At 34.3% G+C, this 20,899-nt stretch overlaps 1 protein-coding gene across 1 annotated transcript in view; it reads right to left on the bottom strand.

The window, feature by feature from the left end:
- Nucleotides 1-20,899, bottom strand: part of RYR2 (ryanodine receptor 2) — a 333,950-nt gene that overhangs the window by 66,801 nt on the left and 246,250 nt on the right. The window contains exons 64-75 of the mRNA XM_086626085.1: nucleotides 20,393-20,453; nucleotides 18,502-18,740; nucleotides 16,128-16,209; nucleotides 14,120-14,250; nucleotides 12,059-12,379; nucleotides 10,449-10,689; nucleotides 9,946-10,033; nucleotides 8,251-8,343; nucleotides 7,762-7,932; nucleotides 6,749-6,808; nucleotides 3,432-3,566; nucleotides 368-424 (exon numbers count right to left, since the gene is read on the bottom strand). Of these exons, the coding sequence (XP_086482211.1) occupies nucleotides 368-424; nucleotides 3,432-3,566; nucleotides 6,749-6,808; nucleotides 7,762-7,932; nucleotides 8,251-8,343; nucleotides 9,946-10,033; nucleotides 10,449-10,689; nucleotides 12,059-12,379; nucleotides 14,120-14,250; nucleotides 16,128-16,209; nucleotides 18,502-18,740; nucleotides 20,393-20,453 (1,679 nt within the window). The remainder of the gene's footprint in view (nucleotides 1-367; nucleotides 425-3,431; nucleotides 3,567-6,748; nucleotides 6,809-7,761; nucleotides 7,933-8,250; nucleotides 8,344-9,945; nucleotides 10,034-10,448; nucleotides 10,690-12,058; nucleotides 12,380-14,119; nucleotides 14,251-16,127; nucleotides 16,210-18,501; nucleotides 18,741-20,392; nucleotides 20,454-20,899) is intronic.

Genomic DNA, 20,899 nt, shown 5'->3' with positions numbered 1-20,899 from the left:
CGATATTTATGTAGACTCAACATTCAATCCAAACATAGTTATCCAAAAAGACTTTTCCAGTTTAGTGAAATATGAAAAATTATTCAGTTAAATGATAAACATTTAATTAAACAGACTAAAATACTGCCAAGCATTTGGTGAAATGGATTATTACACTTGTAAGATTAAATGGTGACATTCTAAAACAAGTTCCTTCCAAAACACAAAGTACAAATCAAAAACATTTATTAAGAGAAAGGATAGAAAAGTGTTCACTGCAAACATATTTGTGACAAACAGTCACAAAACAAAGTCAGCACTAATAATTTAGAAGTCAGACAGACCCAAATGTGACAGTTAGGTAATTAGTAACATCTTCACAAATAACTATAAAACTCTCTATACTTTCCCAAAAGAAATAGCCTCGGCCTACACAAGCAGATCTCTGTAAATAATAAAAACAAAGAAGTTAGCTGTGCATGGAAAGAAAATACAAAGAATGAACTGATCTTTGCCAGTGCAACACGGAAAGCATTCAGAGTATGTATATATGGAGAAGAGTACTCTTTATAGCAGAGCAAGACTACTATAAAAACAGACCCAGTGCTCATATATTCATTATTTTTAAAGACATCGAATTACCTGTTTCAGTAACAAAAGCACCTGAGCACTTGTTTACAGAAGATAAAGTAAAGCTGTGGGGCCAGATCTCTAAATAGGTGCAAAGTACCCAGAATAAAAGCAGCCAGCATCTACTTCACTACTAGTCATTAAGTCTAATCAAAGGGATTTATTTAAAATGTCAATGGGGGAATCGACATGGGAATCCATCCTGTTCTGTACTACTGCTGGATTCTATACACTGTGAGATTGATCCTATGACAGAACATGGAAAACACACAGATCATACCTTGGGTTTCACTCCCTAGGAACAATTTCTCCAAACTACACAAGCTTAACCAATTTATATACATGCTGGTATAGCTAAAATGCCAAAAATCAAGAGACTGTATATGCTGTTTGAACTCAAATACAAGAGTCTAATGCTGAATTATGAAACTCTGTACATTCCTTTCAGCTCAGTTAACTTTGATAAAATGAGGATAAGACAAAACCTTTTACCTGCCACGTCTTTAGCTTTCCTCTACGCTTCCTTCTTCCTCAGAGCCACCCTATATCCTTTCAAATCAACACCTGTTCTCCTGTCTATCTCTCTACTAGGCTAACTGTGATTGTCATGGATTTACTTCCACATTCTATCACTTTTTTGCTTGCTCCATACATATTCAAACAGATAAAATTTAGCGACTCCTCTTCATCCTCTTCTATCAAACTGTGTAAGGCTGCTGAACTTGAAGTCAGTTAATATTAAGGCAGGCAAACTACATGAAGAAGAGTTATGTGATGCAACAGCCAGGACACAGGTATTCACATCAACACCCTGAACATTCCAAGATCTCTTTTATCAATTGAGTGCTGCATGTGTACATACAGGCACTTTCACATACCTCTCAGATTCCTAAGTGACTGAATCAGTGCCCTCATCACAATATGGAAACTTCCTGACATGGGGTCTGAAAACCTGTGCCAATCTTTTGAATGAAACCAATCAATCTAATGAGAGAGCAAGACAGTCTTGAATTCTCAAATGTTCTTTGAAAAGGAAAAAACCATAAACTCTGAGCAAATTTTATACACAGTCAGTTTATAGTCTATGGTGTAACCAGCAGCATTCATCTCTGCCACTAGGAATACCCTTCAAGTTAATGTGCTGTTTCTTCAGTACATTTTAAAAAGAAAGCCTAGAAAACAGAACAAATCTGAAGAGCACAATTCAGTAAGTAAAAAGGGAAAACTAAATTTATCAAGTAGTCTTTGATTTGTAAAATGTATCAAAACAGAGGATTTTTTAATTTGAAAATTTAAAGAATTAAAAACTGAAAAATCAGTAATAGATCTTGTCCTGAGGGGAGGAAAAGATCAAAATCAACCAACCAACACCTAACTTCCAACATTTATTCTTGGTTGGCCTATTTCTGGGGACAAGTTTAATCACAGAGACAAAAGACAAAATTCTACCAGTGCTAGTGGGGAGAAGGACACAAAATAAATTACAGAATTTTTTTAATGAAAGTTACTGTAGTGCAGGTCACATGGGAAGCTCATATATTTATGTAAAAAATATTAGATAAAATAATACAGTTTCATGCCAGATTCTTAGAAAAGTTAAAGATTCTGCCAGAACTTTCTCAGAAAAATCATTTCTCCACTCCACTTCTACTATTTTTTGAATAGAGGAAGTTATGTTTGAGGTACCCAAGTTAACCCTGATCCGTATTCATCGTTGCACCAGCATCAATGAGTCTGAGTTCACATATGCAAGCAGTTTTCTGGACCACCAAAGAGTAATCTTGCTAAAACTTTCAGATTATCAAGAATTTTCTGAATTTCAATGCTAGTTTTATTTTCCAAATGCGTATACTCTTGTCCACATTCACACAAACTTCCATACAGATTTTGTCAAGTGGACATAGTAAATAGCTTTCTAAAGCTATCACTAGAGAAGCTGTGTATCAAATGATCTGACTGTTCTATTCCATACAAGTACAATATGCAGCTTCTAACCAGATATTTTGTAGGCAGCTTTAAGTTTCTTGATACTTGAATAATTCAAGAAGCTCAACTGAGGAGAAATACCTTGAAAAAAGGCAATTTCACAGAATCATAGAACAGTTTGGGCTGGAAGTGACCTTAAAGATCATCTAGTTCCAACCCCCCTGCCACAGACAGGGACACCTTCCACTAGATCAGGTTGCTCAAAGCTTCATTCAACTTGGCCTTGAACACTTCCAGGGATGGGGCATCTACAACTCCTCTGGGCAACCTGTTCCAGTGTTTTACCACCCTCATTGTAAAAAATTTCTTCCTTATGTCTAATCAAAATCTACCCTCTTTCAGTTTAAAGTCATTACTCTTCGTTCTACCACTACATGACCTTGTAAAAAGTCCCTCTCCAGCTTTCTTGCAGGCCCCTTTAGGTACTGGAAGACTGCTAAAAGACCTCCCCGGAGCCTTCTCTTCTCCAGGCTGAACAACTCTAACTCTTTCAGCGTATTTTTTCAATAACTAAGTTGGTTTTTAATCACATGTCATGGTCCATGGACAATTCAGTGATTATCTCCTGCTAGCTGAAATGCACCAGAATGAAGCTAAAACACAGGTATCACTTTCTTAGTCTTTTTCCAAACAAATGACTGTTGCAGGTGCTGCAAACACACTGTGTGATTGATATGACCATGATATTGGATTACAGAACACAAGGCAAACAAACGGTAGTCATCAGAAGAAAGTAAAAAGAATATAACACTAAATACAGCAGGTGAAAGTACAAATGAAAGCTGAGTACTTTTGTTTAGGTTAAGAATTAATGGAATCGGGAAAACGGGTCTAACCTGTTCCAGGTGAAACAGTACATTAGCTATGTCAAGGACCCTTTCCACAGTCTTCTCTGGGTCTGAGGAATCTTCAGTCCTGTTTGGTAAATCTTTGTAAAGTGCCATCTGCCACCTAATGGCGGGATCCTCAAGCTGCAGGAGAAAGATTTTGCATGTCACCAAGGTAAAATGTTCCAAAAGTAGGGTCAACCAGTTTAATTAGTACAAAAACTGCTTCAAAGGACAACAGAAGCACTTTGTATGGGTAACCCACATCTTTATATGGCTAACCCATACAGTGTCGTCTACACTGACTGGGAGAACAAAACTAAAGACTGGTTTGTGCAATGTTTCTTGAGACCTTCCAGAGGACTACAAGTCTAATAATCGTACAAAGAGCAAATGGTCATGGGCCAACAAATAGCACTGGCACCAGCAATGAATATATTACTTGACGAAAATTAATGAATATGAGGTAGACAGACATAACTTTGTACACTCACTTTCCAGTTGTTACACTAAACAATAATGAAATTGGTGCTCTACTAGTTGGGATTACTTAGTTTTCAGCCATGGAAAATAGTAATTTTAGTCTTATTTATGTCTAATTTTTTTCAATTTACTTTTTTCAGTTGTTAGAAAAATCTTAATTTTACTAATTACTAGCTGAAAAATGAAAAATTAATTTATGAAAAATGAATTCAAGATGCATTTGCTTATTAGCCTGCAAATTATCAAGAACTGTATGAAGTAAAATGTTTTTTCTTATTTTTCTCTTTAAATTTCATTTTTTCCATCTCAGTGATCTGTGATTCTCTGTTTTACCATTAGCAATCTCTGTTTTGATTTGTTTCCTCAGCGCTTCTGCTAATGAACACTGATGCAACACACTTTGCAACCATTTTTTGTGCCAATTGCACTGAAGACAAATGCAATGCGTAACCCATTTTACTGAGAGCAGTGGCCAGTGATCATTCCTGACAGCAATTTAGGTTTAAGTCACACTGGCCTGGATTCCTAGAGCATTTAGGAGCCTAAACCCTAAAGATTCAAATAGGGCTTAAACTCAACACTTGCTTTTCTAAAACATTTTTGTGGATCCAGATTTCAATTTGTGTCTAAGATGAGACAATAATGCTAATTCACCTCCACAAAATATCTTATGATACATAATTTACTGAAGTTCCAGAAATTATTATAAACTTACACAGAGTCGCTCAACGATAGCTTATTACAACCTAGAAAGCCACAATTGGCAGGCATTTCTTCTACCTTTTGTCTTTTCCGTTCCTTAACATTTCTCACAACCGCAGTCTTTGTGTGAGCATAAAAAGACTGCATGAATTAAATAAACTGCTTATGCATTAAAGCATAAAGCAGAGCTTTTCAAACCTAGTAAAGCTCTATGTACCTAGCTATAAAATAAAGCTAGCTACCATAGCCATTTAGTTTTTTGTTAGCTATGTATTATGTGGTTCCCTTTCAGAATGTCATCTTCCACTGGGAATTCATTTTACAATTAGGAAAATCCAAAGTCACTGCTGAAAAGTTGTAACTTGTAATTTTCCGGTTGTAACTGGAAAATCCATCAATGGTACTTTGGATTAGCTAAGATTACTTCCTTTTAAATTACAAGGCACCGTGACATTTCATCAACATAAATTTAAAAGCACTTTTATTCTTCTGTGTTATAAGCAGAGGAGGTGACATGTTGCTGAACAATAGCAAAGGAAGTTTCTGAAGACAAAGCACAGATCAAGGTATTAAGAAGTATCATTACTCCAAGTCAACAAAGCAGTAATAGACAGAAATTGCTTAGTATGCAGAATGTAACCCTAAAGGAACAAAATCGAAACTGAAGTATTTATAACAGGAGGACAAGTCCTAAGAAGCAGCATGAAATGCCAGGCAAGACTTACAACTGCGTGGCTCACAAATTTGCAACAGACACATACTGAAAGCATCAAAATAGAAATAACTATCTTCATAATTAAGAAAATATCACTGAAGTTCACACACAAGATCACAACACATTTAAGGTTTCTATGTTCATGGCATGTATATTGCTTAAGTACTGTTGCTCATGAAGATCTTTATAAATGCTCTTTTCTTCCTAGTACTTTGCCTGTGTGATTTCTTCTGCTTCTCAGTATATAACAATATTTGCTATGTATGGGTAAGCATTTCAAGCTTTTTTTAGGATTTAAATATTTTGTTTTCAGTGGCAAACTTTTCCATGTGCAATCCCTATAATTTAAAGCTACTGGACTTTTATTTGTAATAATTTATGAAAAACGCTAATAGTTAGCTTTGCAAAATGATGTATCCTCTAGTAAGGTCCCAGAAACCCTAATCTCCATATAATCTTGATTGATATTGGAGTGATATACAGAAAACATAAAATGGAAGAAAATTAATCTTCAGCTATTATTCAGGAAGAACTATTCCATTACCAAGTCATTTTTAAAAAAAACAAAAAAAAATTATTGCCATGCACTGAATTGCAGTGGAATCTAGACTTTTGGAAGATTCTTAACACTCTTTCAGAAAAAAAAGCTAGATTTCCAACTGATATGTTTATTCTCTTGTAATCATTTGATGAGCACAGGAAATACTAGTTTTCTCCTTGAGATGAATAAAACCTGGGGTGGGGGGAGGAGGTAAAGGACAATCCTAAACAAAGCACCATCAATAGGTCTGATTCCATCTTCCTTCAATAGAGAAGAAATGGACATAATTTTGTTACACTGCTGTATTATGGCAGCTTCTTTGCCATTATTTGAAGCATAGATAAGACAGTTCAACTACAGTGGTCCATTTCAGGATTTTTTCCCTATGGTTATTCATCTGGCACTAATTGGAATTTGATAACAAAAATACATGCTTTTCCCAAAATACTTTCTTTTCCCCAGGCTGAAAGACAGGAACAAAATTGAGGAAAGTGAAGATTTTTCACTTCACAGAGTATGCCGAAGTGGCAGCTTCCTTTCCCTTTACACTTCAAACTGATAAAAAGCAACTGAACATTTTGCAGGTGCTATCCCGAATAATAGATGGTAGAGTTTAAACAGTGATAGACCTTGCTTTCATCTCCAATTTCATTTATAATGGTGGAAATAGGCAAGGATTTGAAGGACCACATGTTATTGTATATAATGCATATATAGACACATTAAAAAACTAACATTTAACCATTGATGTGATCAAGTTAATTAACAGAAGAGAAAAAGAGACTACAAGTTATCCTAATGAACCAAGGCAGGTTGTCATTATGTGGCACCAACAAATTAATTCAAAGGAAGAAAAATCATACTTAAAAACTGCATATAGATTACCTTGCCCTGGAGATGAAGATTACTGCGGATGATATCTCGTACTTCATCATCAGTATCTTTCTGTCAATAAATTACAAATCATATAAATTAGGAATAGAAGGTAATTAAGAAAAGATATTGTTCATATAAAAGTCAACCTTGGGCTTACCTCAAATGATGAATAAAACTGACAATGTGGCAGATTGAAGAAAATCTCAGTGGCAATATGTCTTTTTATGTCAGGCCAGAGTTAGTCATATCCAAATTCACAGGAACAAGTTCTGGATGGCATTACTCATATTTGTGCGTAGTAACAGACTAAATGCAAGTCTGAGTTAAATTTACTGGTATATACATACATACATAATTTAACCAAAGCTTGACGAAATGAGACCGATATCATGAACACAGCCTTCTCTCATTTGATTTCTGTTTCTTTTAGAGATCTTTCGTCCTTCATAAACATTCAGTTCAGCTATTCAAATGTCATATAACCTACTAGAGTGTATAAAGTATCCTAGTTTGAGAAAGGAGTATATTCCAAATCACAATCACATTATTGCACTGCGAGTCTACTCCTAGAAGAATCACTTTAAAAACAGTCTATACCTACAGAAATTCTTGCATTCACATGAGAGCGATCAAAAGGAATCAATTATGGTATTTGGCACAGAAGTTAGGAAACATCCAGTTCTTCTATGCATTTCCAAATTCAAGCTTCATAAAATATAATAAACACAGTTTAGCATTAAAAATTAAGAGAGAAATAACTGTTTTAATTTAAGAACGTCATTTCTATTCATATAATGATCATTTAGAAAATACGTATGTCCAAACTGAAATGTTTAATGCCCTGAAAATGAGAACGATATGTAGATTACTATCTACCATAGTGTCCCATTGTGGCTTTATTTAACAGAATTATAGTCTTGGTTATTTTTGTCACTCTGTAACAACGAGCATGGCAGAAAATATTCAAAGAATTTCATTAGTAAAATATTTCTACCGTTTAGAAGTTCAGAAAGAGCACCTACCATACTGAATCGATTTTTCGCCAGTGCAATTAGCTCTTGGTCTCCAGGAGCACAAATGTTTAGGCCAATGGGAAGCAATCTCTTCAGTGCTGCCACAATGAGAGAGGTCTGCATAGAGTACCGGTCACCTTTTCTCTTCATCTTCTTCCTCTCTTGATCAGAAACCGCTGCCTGCAGCATAAAACAAAGATGAAAAAAAATCCAATATTAAATAAACAAATTGTACTAGCAACTTTGTACTTGTCTCTGGTTTGACAGTTTCCTTACTATCTATACAGCTGCAACTCTATCCAAATTAATTGCCATTATATCATTGTCAGTATTTTGCATCAATATCTTGAACGTCCACTGTGTTTCTCAAAGGACTATGCCTTGATTCTCAATCCTATGTTTTCAACAGATATCACTACCAAAAAAAACCCCAAACTCTGGAGTCCTCCTGTCTCCTTCCTCTGTGCAAAGAGGAAAATACAAAAATCTTTACACTACCTTGGACATCTTAGATTTGGTGTCGCTGATAAGGAAAGACATGTTGTTGATTTCATTTTGTACCACAAAGTTCTGCTCTTCCCGTTTGAAATTCTGGAAATATATTGAAGAGACATATCAGAAAGTAGCACAATGATATATGAAGAATCTATCTAAGTAAATCTTAAATAAAAATATAAATTTACTAGACATTTGTAAAATCCACAAAAGATAAGACAAAGACAGAAAAAAATCATGGATGATGAATAATGGCCTTGAATTCCAGCTTTGTTTACATGAAATAGCTCATAGGGTTGTGTGTTTTGGGTTTTTTCCTACGTTAGAGAGAAAGAAATGTTTCTCTGGCTATGAAACAGCTATGATAAAAATCTCACTCTTTCTCTAATTCAAAATAAAAAATATTGTTTGGGTTTTCCCTTACTAGTAAATCATCCATCCCATTTTTTTCCCATTATAAATCCCACTATATTCAGATACATAAAAACCTTCAAAATAAAAGACTGGACTTAGGAATACACAAGTAATTTGATGATCCAGTATCTATCTACTGTGCAACTAGTTTCTTTGAAACTAGAAATGATGCTTATAATGAATCTTACAGTCAAATTCAGGCACAAGTACACAAATAATAAGGTATTTTGTTTCCCAGACTTGAGAGAATTGAAGTTACAGCAGGAAAGAAATTTAGTATAGACCACAGTCCATACAGAGATTCAATGCCTGAAAGTATTTAGTCTCTTTTGTTGTTTTTTTTTTTTTTTTTCTTATTTTTGTTCTAGTAGTCACATGAATCGTGCTTTATTTTTATTGAAGCACTATCAGTGATGGTGCCTGATAAGGTCTTAATGCAGACTGCTTGGTACTAGTGTATGAACCAGTGGAATCAGACCTGAGAACCAAGGGTAAACTTTGTAGAAGTGGAATTAAGAAGAAATGCTTAACTGGTAAAATTTATGAAATATTAAATAGTATAATCTAGGAAAAAAATATTCTATTCAGAGAATTACTTGTAAGATATATTTGCTACTTCCTTGCTCGTAGAACACTTAGTGACTTTCCTTCTTTCAATCCAGCTACACACCAAGGCTTAATAATTGAATTATATACCTTGAACTTTTATTAAAGAAATACAAATCTATACTGCAACACAAATTAAATGACTGTAAACAGAGCTGCACATTTCCTTCAGGAAACCCTTGTTCTACTAGTTGTGTTGAGGACCTTTCCACTTTATCCAATTTTTATCACAACTCTTCCAAGAAGCTCAAGTAGACAGACTGTACAATTTAGGAAAATGGACTTTAATGAGACAACTGCTACTAATTTAGTAGCTATACATCCTCATTATAAAAAAGTTTTCAGGGTGAAAATAACTGATTGGGGAAAAAAAGGGTAAGGACATAGTCCTCAACGAGCTTAATAAATATATAAACCCCCCACAAAAACACCACCACAAACAAACCAGAATTTATACAAAAAATATCTACTAATCAGTGCTATTATGATACAAAACACCCATCAACTCCCCTAGCTATTCAGGCATTTCAAAAGTGTTGGAAAACAAGTCATTAATACCTTCCCATCTGCATTTTCAACTCTGTCATTAAATGTGTCTTGCCAAACACAACTGCTAAACAACTGATCTGCCTACTAAGAAACCTAATTTAAACAAGTATTTAACAAGGAATTACTTACATGAGACTTTGACCAGTAAATGAAGACCTCAGCCACCATGCGGAACAATTCTTCCGCTTCAGGGTTGGGCTCTTTCAGCCATTTTGCCCTAAAATTTGGTAAAAAAGTTGGTATGTGGGTGATCCTCACTGGCTTTATTTTTTTATATCAGTTTTTCAACATTTTACAAGGATACAAGCCAAGAAAACCAAGCATGCATGCTTTTAATCTTTTCTGGTAGCAGTGACTTTTTGATGCCCTATTTCAAAACCCTTAAAATCCTTTTACATGAAACCTAGGTCTAATCCAACAGATTCGGATTGCTTTTTTTTTTTTCCAGTTTTCTTCTGAAAAAGACCCCAGCTCCTCCTAAAAGTCATTAAGCATCTGTTTGAGCATCTTCAAGATAGGCTGGCAGAGTAAATGCTACTTTAATTCAGTGCTAGGCATATCAGGATATAGGAGACGGTATCGATAAAGAGGAAGATTTTACAAGATTCATTGACCTATTCCTCTCCACATACCTGTTATAGTCCACAAATCTAATCAACAAAGGGTAGAAGGCATAGAGGTCCCGTGCCAAAGTGGTGAACTCATCTAGGATGAGCAGTTCAGCCTCCGACATGTCACCTCTGCCTTCTGCTCTTAGATGTTCTTCATCCGATACAACCACTGCTGCTTTTTTCTTTAGTTTATCCATCAGTGGCAGGAAATGTGTCTTTAAGAGCTGTGGCTTCGCTTTGCTTATGATGGGCTGGGAAAACACTATTTAAGGCAATGAATATTATAATATATACCTAGCCACAAAATATAAATAAAAACTTTCAAGTTTCTCCTCTTTCTTGGATCTTATTTCTAGGCTACAGAATAAAATCCTGCCCCCATTGAAATCAGCAGAAGTTTTGCCAAGAATTAAATGTGGTCAGGATTTCACAGTCATTTCACTTTGTCACTATAAGGGCAGAAATTACAACTTCACAGACTAAGCTTGCAAGATCATAAAACTTGAAATGCCTCTTTACTGGCATTCTGTGAATATATTGGTATTTGCCTGCATAATTTTATTGAGTAATGTAGGAGTTGCTTAATGGTATATATGGATGGATACACACAAAGCTAAATAGGGCACACACGTTTTCTCGGTCACCGGCTCCTCTTTTATACCTTCCTTTTTAGCTTTAGCGATGTAGAAGTGGAAAGCATGCTCCAGTTATCTGCACACCTACTGAAACAGCCTGCTTCTATTTCTTATACACATTAGGACACTGGAAGGCTTGTGTGTAGACAGAAACACGACTGCTTCAACCATCCATCAACCAGCCATTTCAGACTTGTTAGCACAAGCTTTTTGCAAATCTACCCATAAAAATGAATATGTAAATTAGCACTTCATCTGGGCCCATTAGCGCAAAACCATTTGTAAGATATCCATTAGACTACAAAAAATTTTAGGCAGTTACGGCTTATCCTCAGAATGTGTTACATTACTAACCTTCAAAAGACTAGGAATCCAGATTGCTACCATGAATGAAACCACTGCTACAAGAAGTACTGAAAAGTCATAAGAAAAACTAAGAAAAAATCTGAATTCACAACACTGAAGTGACTTTTCCTTACAGATTGTAACATTGAGACTGTTTTTTGAATAAATTTTAAGGCGTTATCACAATGAAGTTAATGTAAGGATTACTAAAATGACATATGCATTTCCACATTTCATCGTAACAGATATGTTAGATATACAGGTTCTAAACAATATTCTAAGGATCCAGCACTCCTACAGAATAGGAAGGAACAATGTAATGCCTGCAAATGAAAACTTGCTATATAATGAAAATGGGCTGAGTAACTATGTTATGTGCATATTCTGGAGAAAAAGAAATAGTCTAATGTACTCATATTACTTCTTGAGAGATTAAAACATTCTGTTTACACTGCTCTTTCTTTCGACTTAATATTTGTGGTTCATCAAGACCTGTATTGTTTAAAAACATAAAAATATGAGTGATGTTCTACTCCAGCTTTAACAGGGTAAATACAGTAATTCGGAGTGTGTGTGTGTGTGTGTATTTATATACATTCTGAATATACACACACATGCTTGTTTGTTTACCTATTTATTTTCACATCTTACCTGCCAATCTCTTCATCCAGGCTCCTTCATCAATACCAAGGTTGTTATAGATGATTTTCAATATGTTACCCAACAGAGTGTTCATGTGCTCTGACGTCAAGGCTGTGCAACACATTTCGGCCTTGTCAGGGTTGTTTTCTGGCCCATGCTCCCACCAGTGTGACATGTAACTACATAGCATGGGCAATATTACTTCCATGATGTGTGGCATTTGTGTGTAACGAATACCAGACTCTGCCAGTTCCACAATTTCTTCCATTAGCTTCACCAAGGAAGGAATATTTGGGCAAACCTCTTCTACACTAGTAGGCAAATTGAGAACTATTGAAAAAAATAAATCCAAAAATCAATTAACTAAGTCATAGAAGGAAAATAATTCTTTTCAATTGCTATTTCATATAACTTTTGTTTTCTATTTATTCTCTTCTGATCTAAGGGAAAAAAAAATCAAACACAACAGTAGAAAACAGGTACTTTCATACCATTGAACAATAATCTGTTTATATATAAGCTTCAATAATAAAACTTTCTATAATAAAAATAATTTCTATATGGAAGCTCTACAATGTAACTATTATGGAATGAATTCAGCAAAATCAGATGCAGTTTGCCATATTCAAAATAAAGCTTAAATTTTGAAGCTTGCAACATAAGCCTTGCAGTCGAGGAAACAAATTGATACAATGAAACATGTCTCCACAACACATTAGATGAGACCTGGAATGTTAATAGAAGAAAAAAAAAAAAATCATTGTCTGACATGATGAGTAGAGCAGATTCTGATAAACTGACTTCTGGAGGTGAATTTCTGACTTTAAATGTTTACTTTTCAAGTTATTTGAATTAGCAGTTTCTTCCTCTGAAAAGGCACTGCAGTTGCTTTTATCTTTCTAGGTAGTTTCTTTCATCTATAAATAAATACCTGTAAGCACAACTATTAGCTCTTGAATGTCTAACATCCCAATATACACAATGTGATATACAGATATCTATATATTGAAAATTTAGCCTGCAATTCGTGAATCTAAATGTTTGTGCCAACATAGCCTAAGGCTAGTCTTTTTCCAAAAACAGTCTCTTTTCCAATTTAGACCCAAATACATTTTACATAGTCATCACAGTCTCCTTAAAGCTTAATGCAATTTTGGAAAATAAATTCAGATTTCTATTAAAAATAAATGAAAATGCAGCTGATTGTCTGTCTACATGTATTAAAATAGCTAGAATATATATGATAAGTAAGCAGGACTTATGTTTTCAAGATAAGGTATTACAGCTCTCTGAAGAATAAATCTGGTATGATCCCTCTTTCAAAAATGAAGATGAAGTTATAAAATGGATGTCGTTATAAAATGGCATCTTATACACTTCCATCTATACATATCTGTGATACAATTCACACTCAGCATATATGCTGAGTTTGTAGAGTTCTACTATAACTTCTATTTATCATGAGAACACATAGTGCATATGACCTTATTGAACAACTACGTTTTAGCATAAGAAAGAGTTTCAGAATGGAACAGTAGTTATATGCAAAATAAACATACATAATTTTACTGGAAAGTATCTGTACTGACTTGTATTTCAAACAAAGAAAAAACAATTTTACGTAAGGCTCTGCAGTGTATTTACTTTCTAAGGATATGTTAAGTAATTAATACAGGCAAAGGTATTTTGCTTCAATTGTAAGTATGTATGTTTTAGGGATCCAATATTGCATATGAAAACTGAGGGCCTAAAGTTACTGATTAGAATACATAATTTTATCATCAAATATATAATATCTGACATGCCAAAAATGTGCAAAATCTCATCAATAAATTTATTCTGAAGTATATTTTGAGAATGGTATCTCAAAATAAAACCATCAGTGTCTTTAGAAATATAAAATAATTTGTTTTACCAGACTTAGGCCATTGATTTAGGAAAGAAATACAACCATGTGACTATAAGAAAATTCTTGCATACAAAATGCATGTAAAAATACATGTATTAAGGCAAGCAGCATTTATAATGAAATCATGTTTTCATAATCATCATGCACGTTTCTGGAAATACCTGCTCTGTCTCTTGCATTCTTGGTGTTGTAAATTGAGTAGATATTATGTTTGTTCAAATGAGTTTCCAAAAAAGCCACTGGAAAGGCACCTGAAAAAGCAGCCAAGCATTCTCCTAGTGCTGATCGTTGCCTGTGAATTAACAAACATCATTAAGTACACATCTTTGATGACTGACTACACCTCAGGGTAGTTGTACACCAGCCTTATTTTTATTCTAAGATGAGTTCATCTCAAAGAGATAAGTCACCACATTATTAGGACCTTCGACACAAGAACAGGTAATAGAAACTGAAGTCCAGCAGCCCTCTGCTAACATATGAATGAAATGTTAAGACATAAGATATCAACGGTGGCCTACTTAGCTGAGAGCAAATGAGGAACATGCAGGGAAAACCCAAAGTCATCATAACAATGCCTTTTGTTCTATTACTTTCCTCTCAGTTTTACTGACTTTATAATCTTTACTATTAAGAAAAAGCTACTGAATGGACCAAGAGACTAAATACAACTATCATTTTATTTGATGGATATAATTTCTTTTTTTCTAAGAAATAGTAATAATAAGACCTTGGTCTATCATGAAAGTCAAGTCCTTCAAACAGTGGAAAATTGCTTCTACAGATCAATAACTCTGAAAGTTTTGCACAAAAACATTGCTCTAATCTCTTCAAATGTATGACAACATTTATTTCATATTAAAATTCCTTAAGTGTGTCAAAATTCTAAACAGCCTGTCTCTAGGAAGGAGTAATCCCCTGTCACTTCACTTGGGTCCTTCAGGGGACATTTAAAACTATTCTTTCTGATTTCCAATTCAGTTGATCAGAGCATATTTTAGATATGTGAGAAATCCTTAACTGCTGAAGATGAGTCACACAGGTGATAGAAATCCACAAGTCCCATGAACACCAAACTAATCTTGTGATTCATCTTCAGTCTATATTTTATCTCATTTTAGGAACCTACATTCTTTCTAGATCTAACTCATTAAACTTCATTTTGTAAATTCTAACTTCATTACCACTATTATTTAGCCTGTTTGCTCCTTCTTCCTTTTTTTCCTTTTCATTAGGTCCTCATGAGAAAAACAAGAAGATATTCATCGCATACACCTACAAAGAGCATGCTATGTGCCTTTCACTTGTGATAATGGCTATAGAAAAACATATACAAAAAATATCACTTACAATGACATATTTCATCTTAACTACAAAGCTCACATCATTTAATTGTCAAATACCAAAACCAATTAATTTTATGTCCCTTATGCAATTAATGAGACCTGGTTTTCCACAGATATGTATTTTGTTACTTAGAAAAATTGGTCCCCACCTTTCTTCTTACTGTTTCCTATGATACTGCCACCAAGTAAGCAAGGGTATGTCACGGGGCTGGTCTGGAGTTATGCACAGGTTGATTTGCTGGACAGTGTACAGATATATGAACTTCCTAGATTACTGCTGCCAATATCTGAAATGTATGAGTTCTGTAGAGTGTTCCCTCAGAACAGTGCTAGTCACTATAGGACAAACATTCAGTTTTAAGAACTGAATTATCTAGGTAACTCTTCTTTTTTGGCCGAATATGGTTTACACAGACCCAATGTAACTTGGAGGGAGGTTAGCAGATACACAGATGCACAAAAAGGCAATTATAAAGCCTTATTTCCCCGGGTAACTGAGCTAGAAAAGAAGTAGTGTTGTATGAGCGACAAATCAAATTTAGGGTAATGAGTAAGAAATATACATCACAATTAAACAATATATAAGGAAGAATTACAACAATAGCTCAGCTGAATATATATGAAGAAATATATTTTGACGAACATATAGTGCAACATTTTAAGTGTATTATAATAAATGCAGCTGCATTCTGCTTAAACACATTTTTTCTCTCAAGATATCTTTCCAACAGAATCTCTTCCTAGATTCATTTCCACATGGTATATTCATGAAGCCAAATATAAACACAAATATTAAAAATAGAAGAACATTTTTTCTTCTTACCGCTCTACATAGATACTCTTGCTGGTTCCCAGAGCATATAAACTGGCCAATATTCTATAACAGGAGACCTGAACATCTTCCACTAAAGAGAAGAAGAAAACAGATTTTTCTTTGCAATACATTTCTGTAGAATTAAAACACATTTCTTTCACAATAACCGAATTAATAATATTAAGCTACCAAAGGTAATTCACAGAAATAACTCTCTAAATACAGAGTCTTCTGACCAGAGTGCTATAGTTTGAGTAAAAACTTCCATTTACTTCAATTACAATTTACCAGCTGAGACAGTAAACATATTTCACTAGCACTAACTTTCTAAAATTAACAGCATACCAAACTCTTTACAGATAACATCTAATTGCATAATATATGAATTTACTAATTTAATAGCTATAAAAAATATGTCAATGCATCTTTTCTAGTTTGTAGCACTTAATAAAGTTTCATGGCAAATCAAATTAAGTGCTGAAAGTAAAAAATAAATAATTAGAGAACAAATTGATTTGCAAATGTAACACCACTGTATAAAATACATTACAAAAGAAAGACAATCCTGCTAAACAGATATTTAATTCTTTCAATCACAGTTTATATTTTTAAAAATTTAGACACAGGTAACAGGTAATAGCATGTACTTAATTTACACTTCAGACTGACAAAGGATTAAAAAAATAATCCTTTAGTCCTTATGAATACTTCACCAAAGCCAGTTTTGAAATTATCTCACAAAAATGTGAGAATAATGCTTTTCCGATGTAAACTGCAGTAACAGTGTAACAACAACCTAAGTACCAACAAGAAGTACAACATTCTCATGTTTTCCATATATCTTTTTTTTTCTAGTCTTCCTCACAGTGCTAATATCTTCCCCCACTATGCAATGAAGCATTGAGAGTAAAACAGAACTAAAACTTAACAGGCTGGGAGGGCCTACACGATATTGCATCACAGCTACATAACCTGGCTCTTTACTGTACCATGATTTTAGTTTTGGATCATCTCGGAGTTGAGCATTTTTATGAAATATGAGTATAAGGTACACTGACCCACCTTTGCACATGATCACACCATGGAGAACTCTGTACACATAGTAATACTCTTAGGTACAAGCACCAGGTCAAGATGCTTGTCATCAGAGCCGTACAAATAAGACAATCTTATTCTTAACAAGATGTAAAGAGAAGTTGTGTGTAACAAATATTAGCCTTTCCAACTACGCTCTAGACAAAATAAGTAGGAACAATTTAAATTAATTACTCTTTTCAGTTTATGAATTCTAAATCAGGTGTTTGACATCAGTGTGATGTAGATCAATAATACCAACTTTAATAAAGTATCAAAGGCTTATTATTAAGTTCCAAAATATGGAATACCAGAGATCAAAAATTATACGAGGCATGAAAATGTTGATGCCTGAAAAAGTGGTTTATGATGAACAAGTGATGTATATGAACCCCACAGATAACTTTTTCTGGATACTGTCACAGACTCCTGAATTTTACAGGAATAATTTAATGAGAAAAGTAGATGTTTACATGTCATCACATTCAAATCCATCAATACAACTACAAATTTTCAAAACCAGTTCTCTTAATACTATTTTAAATAATACTTTTCCAGATTCTAAAAAGAGAAAAAATATAATTTGATATTCTTTTTTTCTAGGTCCTTCCTTCACTCAGTTATTTCCATAACTAAGTCAGCTATACAGACCAGAATTGTCTCCTTTAGTGCAGTCTGGACAGCAGAATTCCTGTAGAGCTCCTAAAATATATAAAGTTTTGTGTTGCAGACTGCAAAATTTTGTCTTGCAGGGACTCGGTTTTGGAAAATAAAGGATACTGAATTTGCCATAATCAGAATCTCTACAGAAATCTCATACACAAAGTCTCATACGCATTCCCTTCTCCAGTGTCTGAATTCTTCAGGAGTTCCTTCCACTTTTCCTTAGGATCTAAGATGCACTCACTCAAATCTCCTGCTAACTGAAACTGAGTCAAGGTGCATGTAGGATGGAATAACACCATTTCTCACAGTATAACCTCATTTATACACAGAGCAAAGACAAATTAATTTATATAAGGCAACTTCTCAGACAAGAAAGTCATAGTATATCTACGGTAAATTTATAAACCAAATCAAGCCTTCTGACTCTCTAATCATAACCACACGTGCCTTAACATTTACACAAAACGCACTAAAACCTGCAGACTCTTCTAGGTTGATTGCAGCAAATGTTTGATTAAATCAATGACAATTCTGTCAAAATGACACAAGATTTGTCCATCTCTAATAGAACTGAGAGTCTAGTAATGCATACTACATGACACTACAGATATTTTAGTGGCATGGCACTTTAAATAATACATACATATCAAATCTTCCCCAAACTGGTGCTGTCCAATATGCTCAAATAATGAAGATAGCACTGGCAGGAGAGCAACTGTGGTATAATTAATAATTTGTGTAACTCCCTTTGGCTGGTTTCTGCTGTGCGTAAATTGGCCTTGCTTAAGATTTTCCATTGTTTTCTCCAGATCCTCAGCAGCGTTGTCCAAAAACGCTCTCAATGCCATCTTAACAGTTTCCAGACCAGTTTTCATCACAGTCCTGTATATAGCATGCAAAAAGAATAAAAAAGAATATGTTATTAGACAAGGATGGAATAAAGTCTAGTCTTGCTTATATGAAATAGATAATAGAGATCTGAAGAAAAATCTTTCATCTTTTGATATTGTAAAATCTTCTCATAGCAGAACAATCTACTGAAAAAAAGTTTCATAGGTATCCTGCAGAACACAAGGATATTTTATCTGGTTTCCCATTGAGAAAATAAAGTCCTTTTAAATTTATAAATTAAGTAAGTGATTCATTTGCCTTCAGAGGGGAAAGAAAAAACACCTAACAAAAAAGAAGAATGAGTAAGTCTGCAATTTGTAACTCTAGGAAGAGAAGAACTATCTCAAGTTAGAACTCAGAAAGCCTTCCCAACCACGACAGTCATATTTCTGCCCCCAGAATAGGATATCAGAAAGGAACGAGTGTAAATAACCAAATCTGTTTAAAATTAAATAATGTAACTATAACACCATAATCAGTTACGCAATGATATAATGCAGGAGAATTATTAGCTTATTAGTTTTAACTAGCTCAATTACAGACATCCTTTGTTTAAGGAACATATCCATTTAGGCATGTGTGAAATAAATGCAGGTGAAATTCTTCTGTAAACTGAGCAACAGTCCAGTTTTTTTTTGTTTTTTTGTTTTACAGAGTGAATTCATACAGTTTCAATGGCAATATTTTTAAACGTTCATATAACCTCCATGAATCCCTTAATCCCTGTTTGGAGCTATTTTTACATCTCTACCAAGAGCTGAATTGGTGACCTCCACTTGTATCTGTATTTCATTTGTATGATTGCATAGCACATAGACAATTTATGACAAAATCCCAAGATATTGCAACCTAAAGGATTATGATGCAACAGCTGAGCTATATTAATCAATCGTGACTCTACCCCATAGCAAATGGAAAGTAAAATTTGTTCATTTAAGCCACTGTGAAGATATTGAGAAAAAGAGCCATCTGCATGTAATCCAGTCTATTCTTTGAGAGTAAATGCAAAGTGAAAAAGTTATCTTAAATAACCATGGTGGCAGTTTAAACGATCATGTTTTGTTTCACAACTGCAAAGATCTAGAAGTCAACTGTCATCACAGACAGTTGATTGTACACAACGAAAAGCAACACATTACTGTCCAATATTTCAAGATTGTCTAATCCATAAACCTCACAATGGCACAAGTAGCTCGATTTAAATTAAAGGCACCACTGAATTTGATATAAGGGAATTTTTTTTTTTAATTCAAATTAGAACCTGAATTAAGTTTGCAACAAAGGCACTTTATAAGACAGATTTACTGCACTCCTGAATTTTTTGATTAAACAGTGTAAGAAAAAAGCATTAAATATTCTAATGTTATTGTGATTTTGAGACAGTCATATGATTAAAACCAGATGAACTAACAGACAGCAGTTCCTGGTCACTGCAGATCTGAAGTTGAAAGTGTAACCTACAAATATTGTCCCGCCAACCCCTAATAATTAACTAGTAATTAATCCACTTTGCAATGGGAATTCTTATCAATACTATAACTTCTTTTGAAATTCTGTAGCCTTACACAGGTAGCCCAAATCTGACTGCATATCATTTTCTTAAGAGATTTTCTTCATACTTTAGGAAATATATTTAGCATTACCTCGCATCCAAGGTCTGTCCCAGTATGTGAAGACAGTTGACTATTGATGTTGCATCATTTCCTAAACAGAGAGGAAAATTATCCACCAATTAAGCTGAGCATACTCTATAGCAAATCCACAGTCTGCTAACTGTATCTCTGGTTTTAATGAAAGAAGCAGAAGAGCAATTGAACTTCTGCATAATTTTAACATTCAAGTTGAAAAACATGCAGTTTGTTGTCTTAGCCTTGTTTATACAAATGCAGCAACTAGAGGCAGTAAAGCATCTCTCATCAAATAGCTGAGGCAGTCAAGATGGAAGCACTTAAATGTGGGGTTAATTAGAGCTGCAGTGTATTGTCTGGTTTTCATTTAATTTCTATATATTTTGCTTTAATTGATTCAAGTTTCTCTGAACATTTATCTTCCCCCTCTCAGTAACATAAAAGTTCTTTAACTTTTGCAAGCTGCTATTGTAGGAAGAGAACAGTTATACACACTGTCATCAAAAAGGTTAGCTCCCTGGT

Source organism: Tauraco erythrolophus, chromosome 2 (genome assembly GCF_009769465.1).
Source record: "Tauraco erythrolophus isolate bTauEry1 chromosome 2, bTauEry1.pri, whole genome shotgun sequence".
Lineage (NCBI taxonomy): Eukaryota > Metazoa > Chordata > Aves > Musophagiformes > Musophagidae > Tauraco > Tauraco erythrolophus.
Note: the sequence above shows the minus strand (reverse complement) of the source record. Positions and strands in the feature narration are given on the sequence as shown.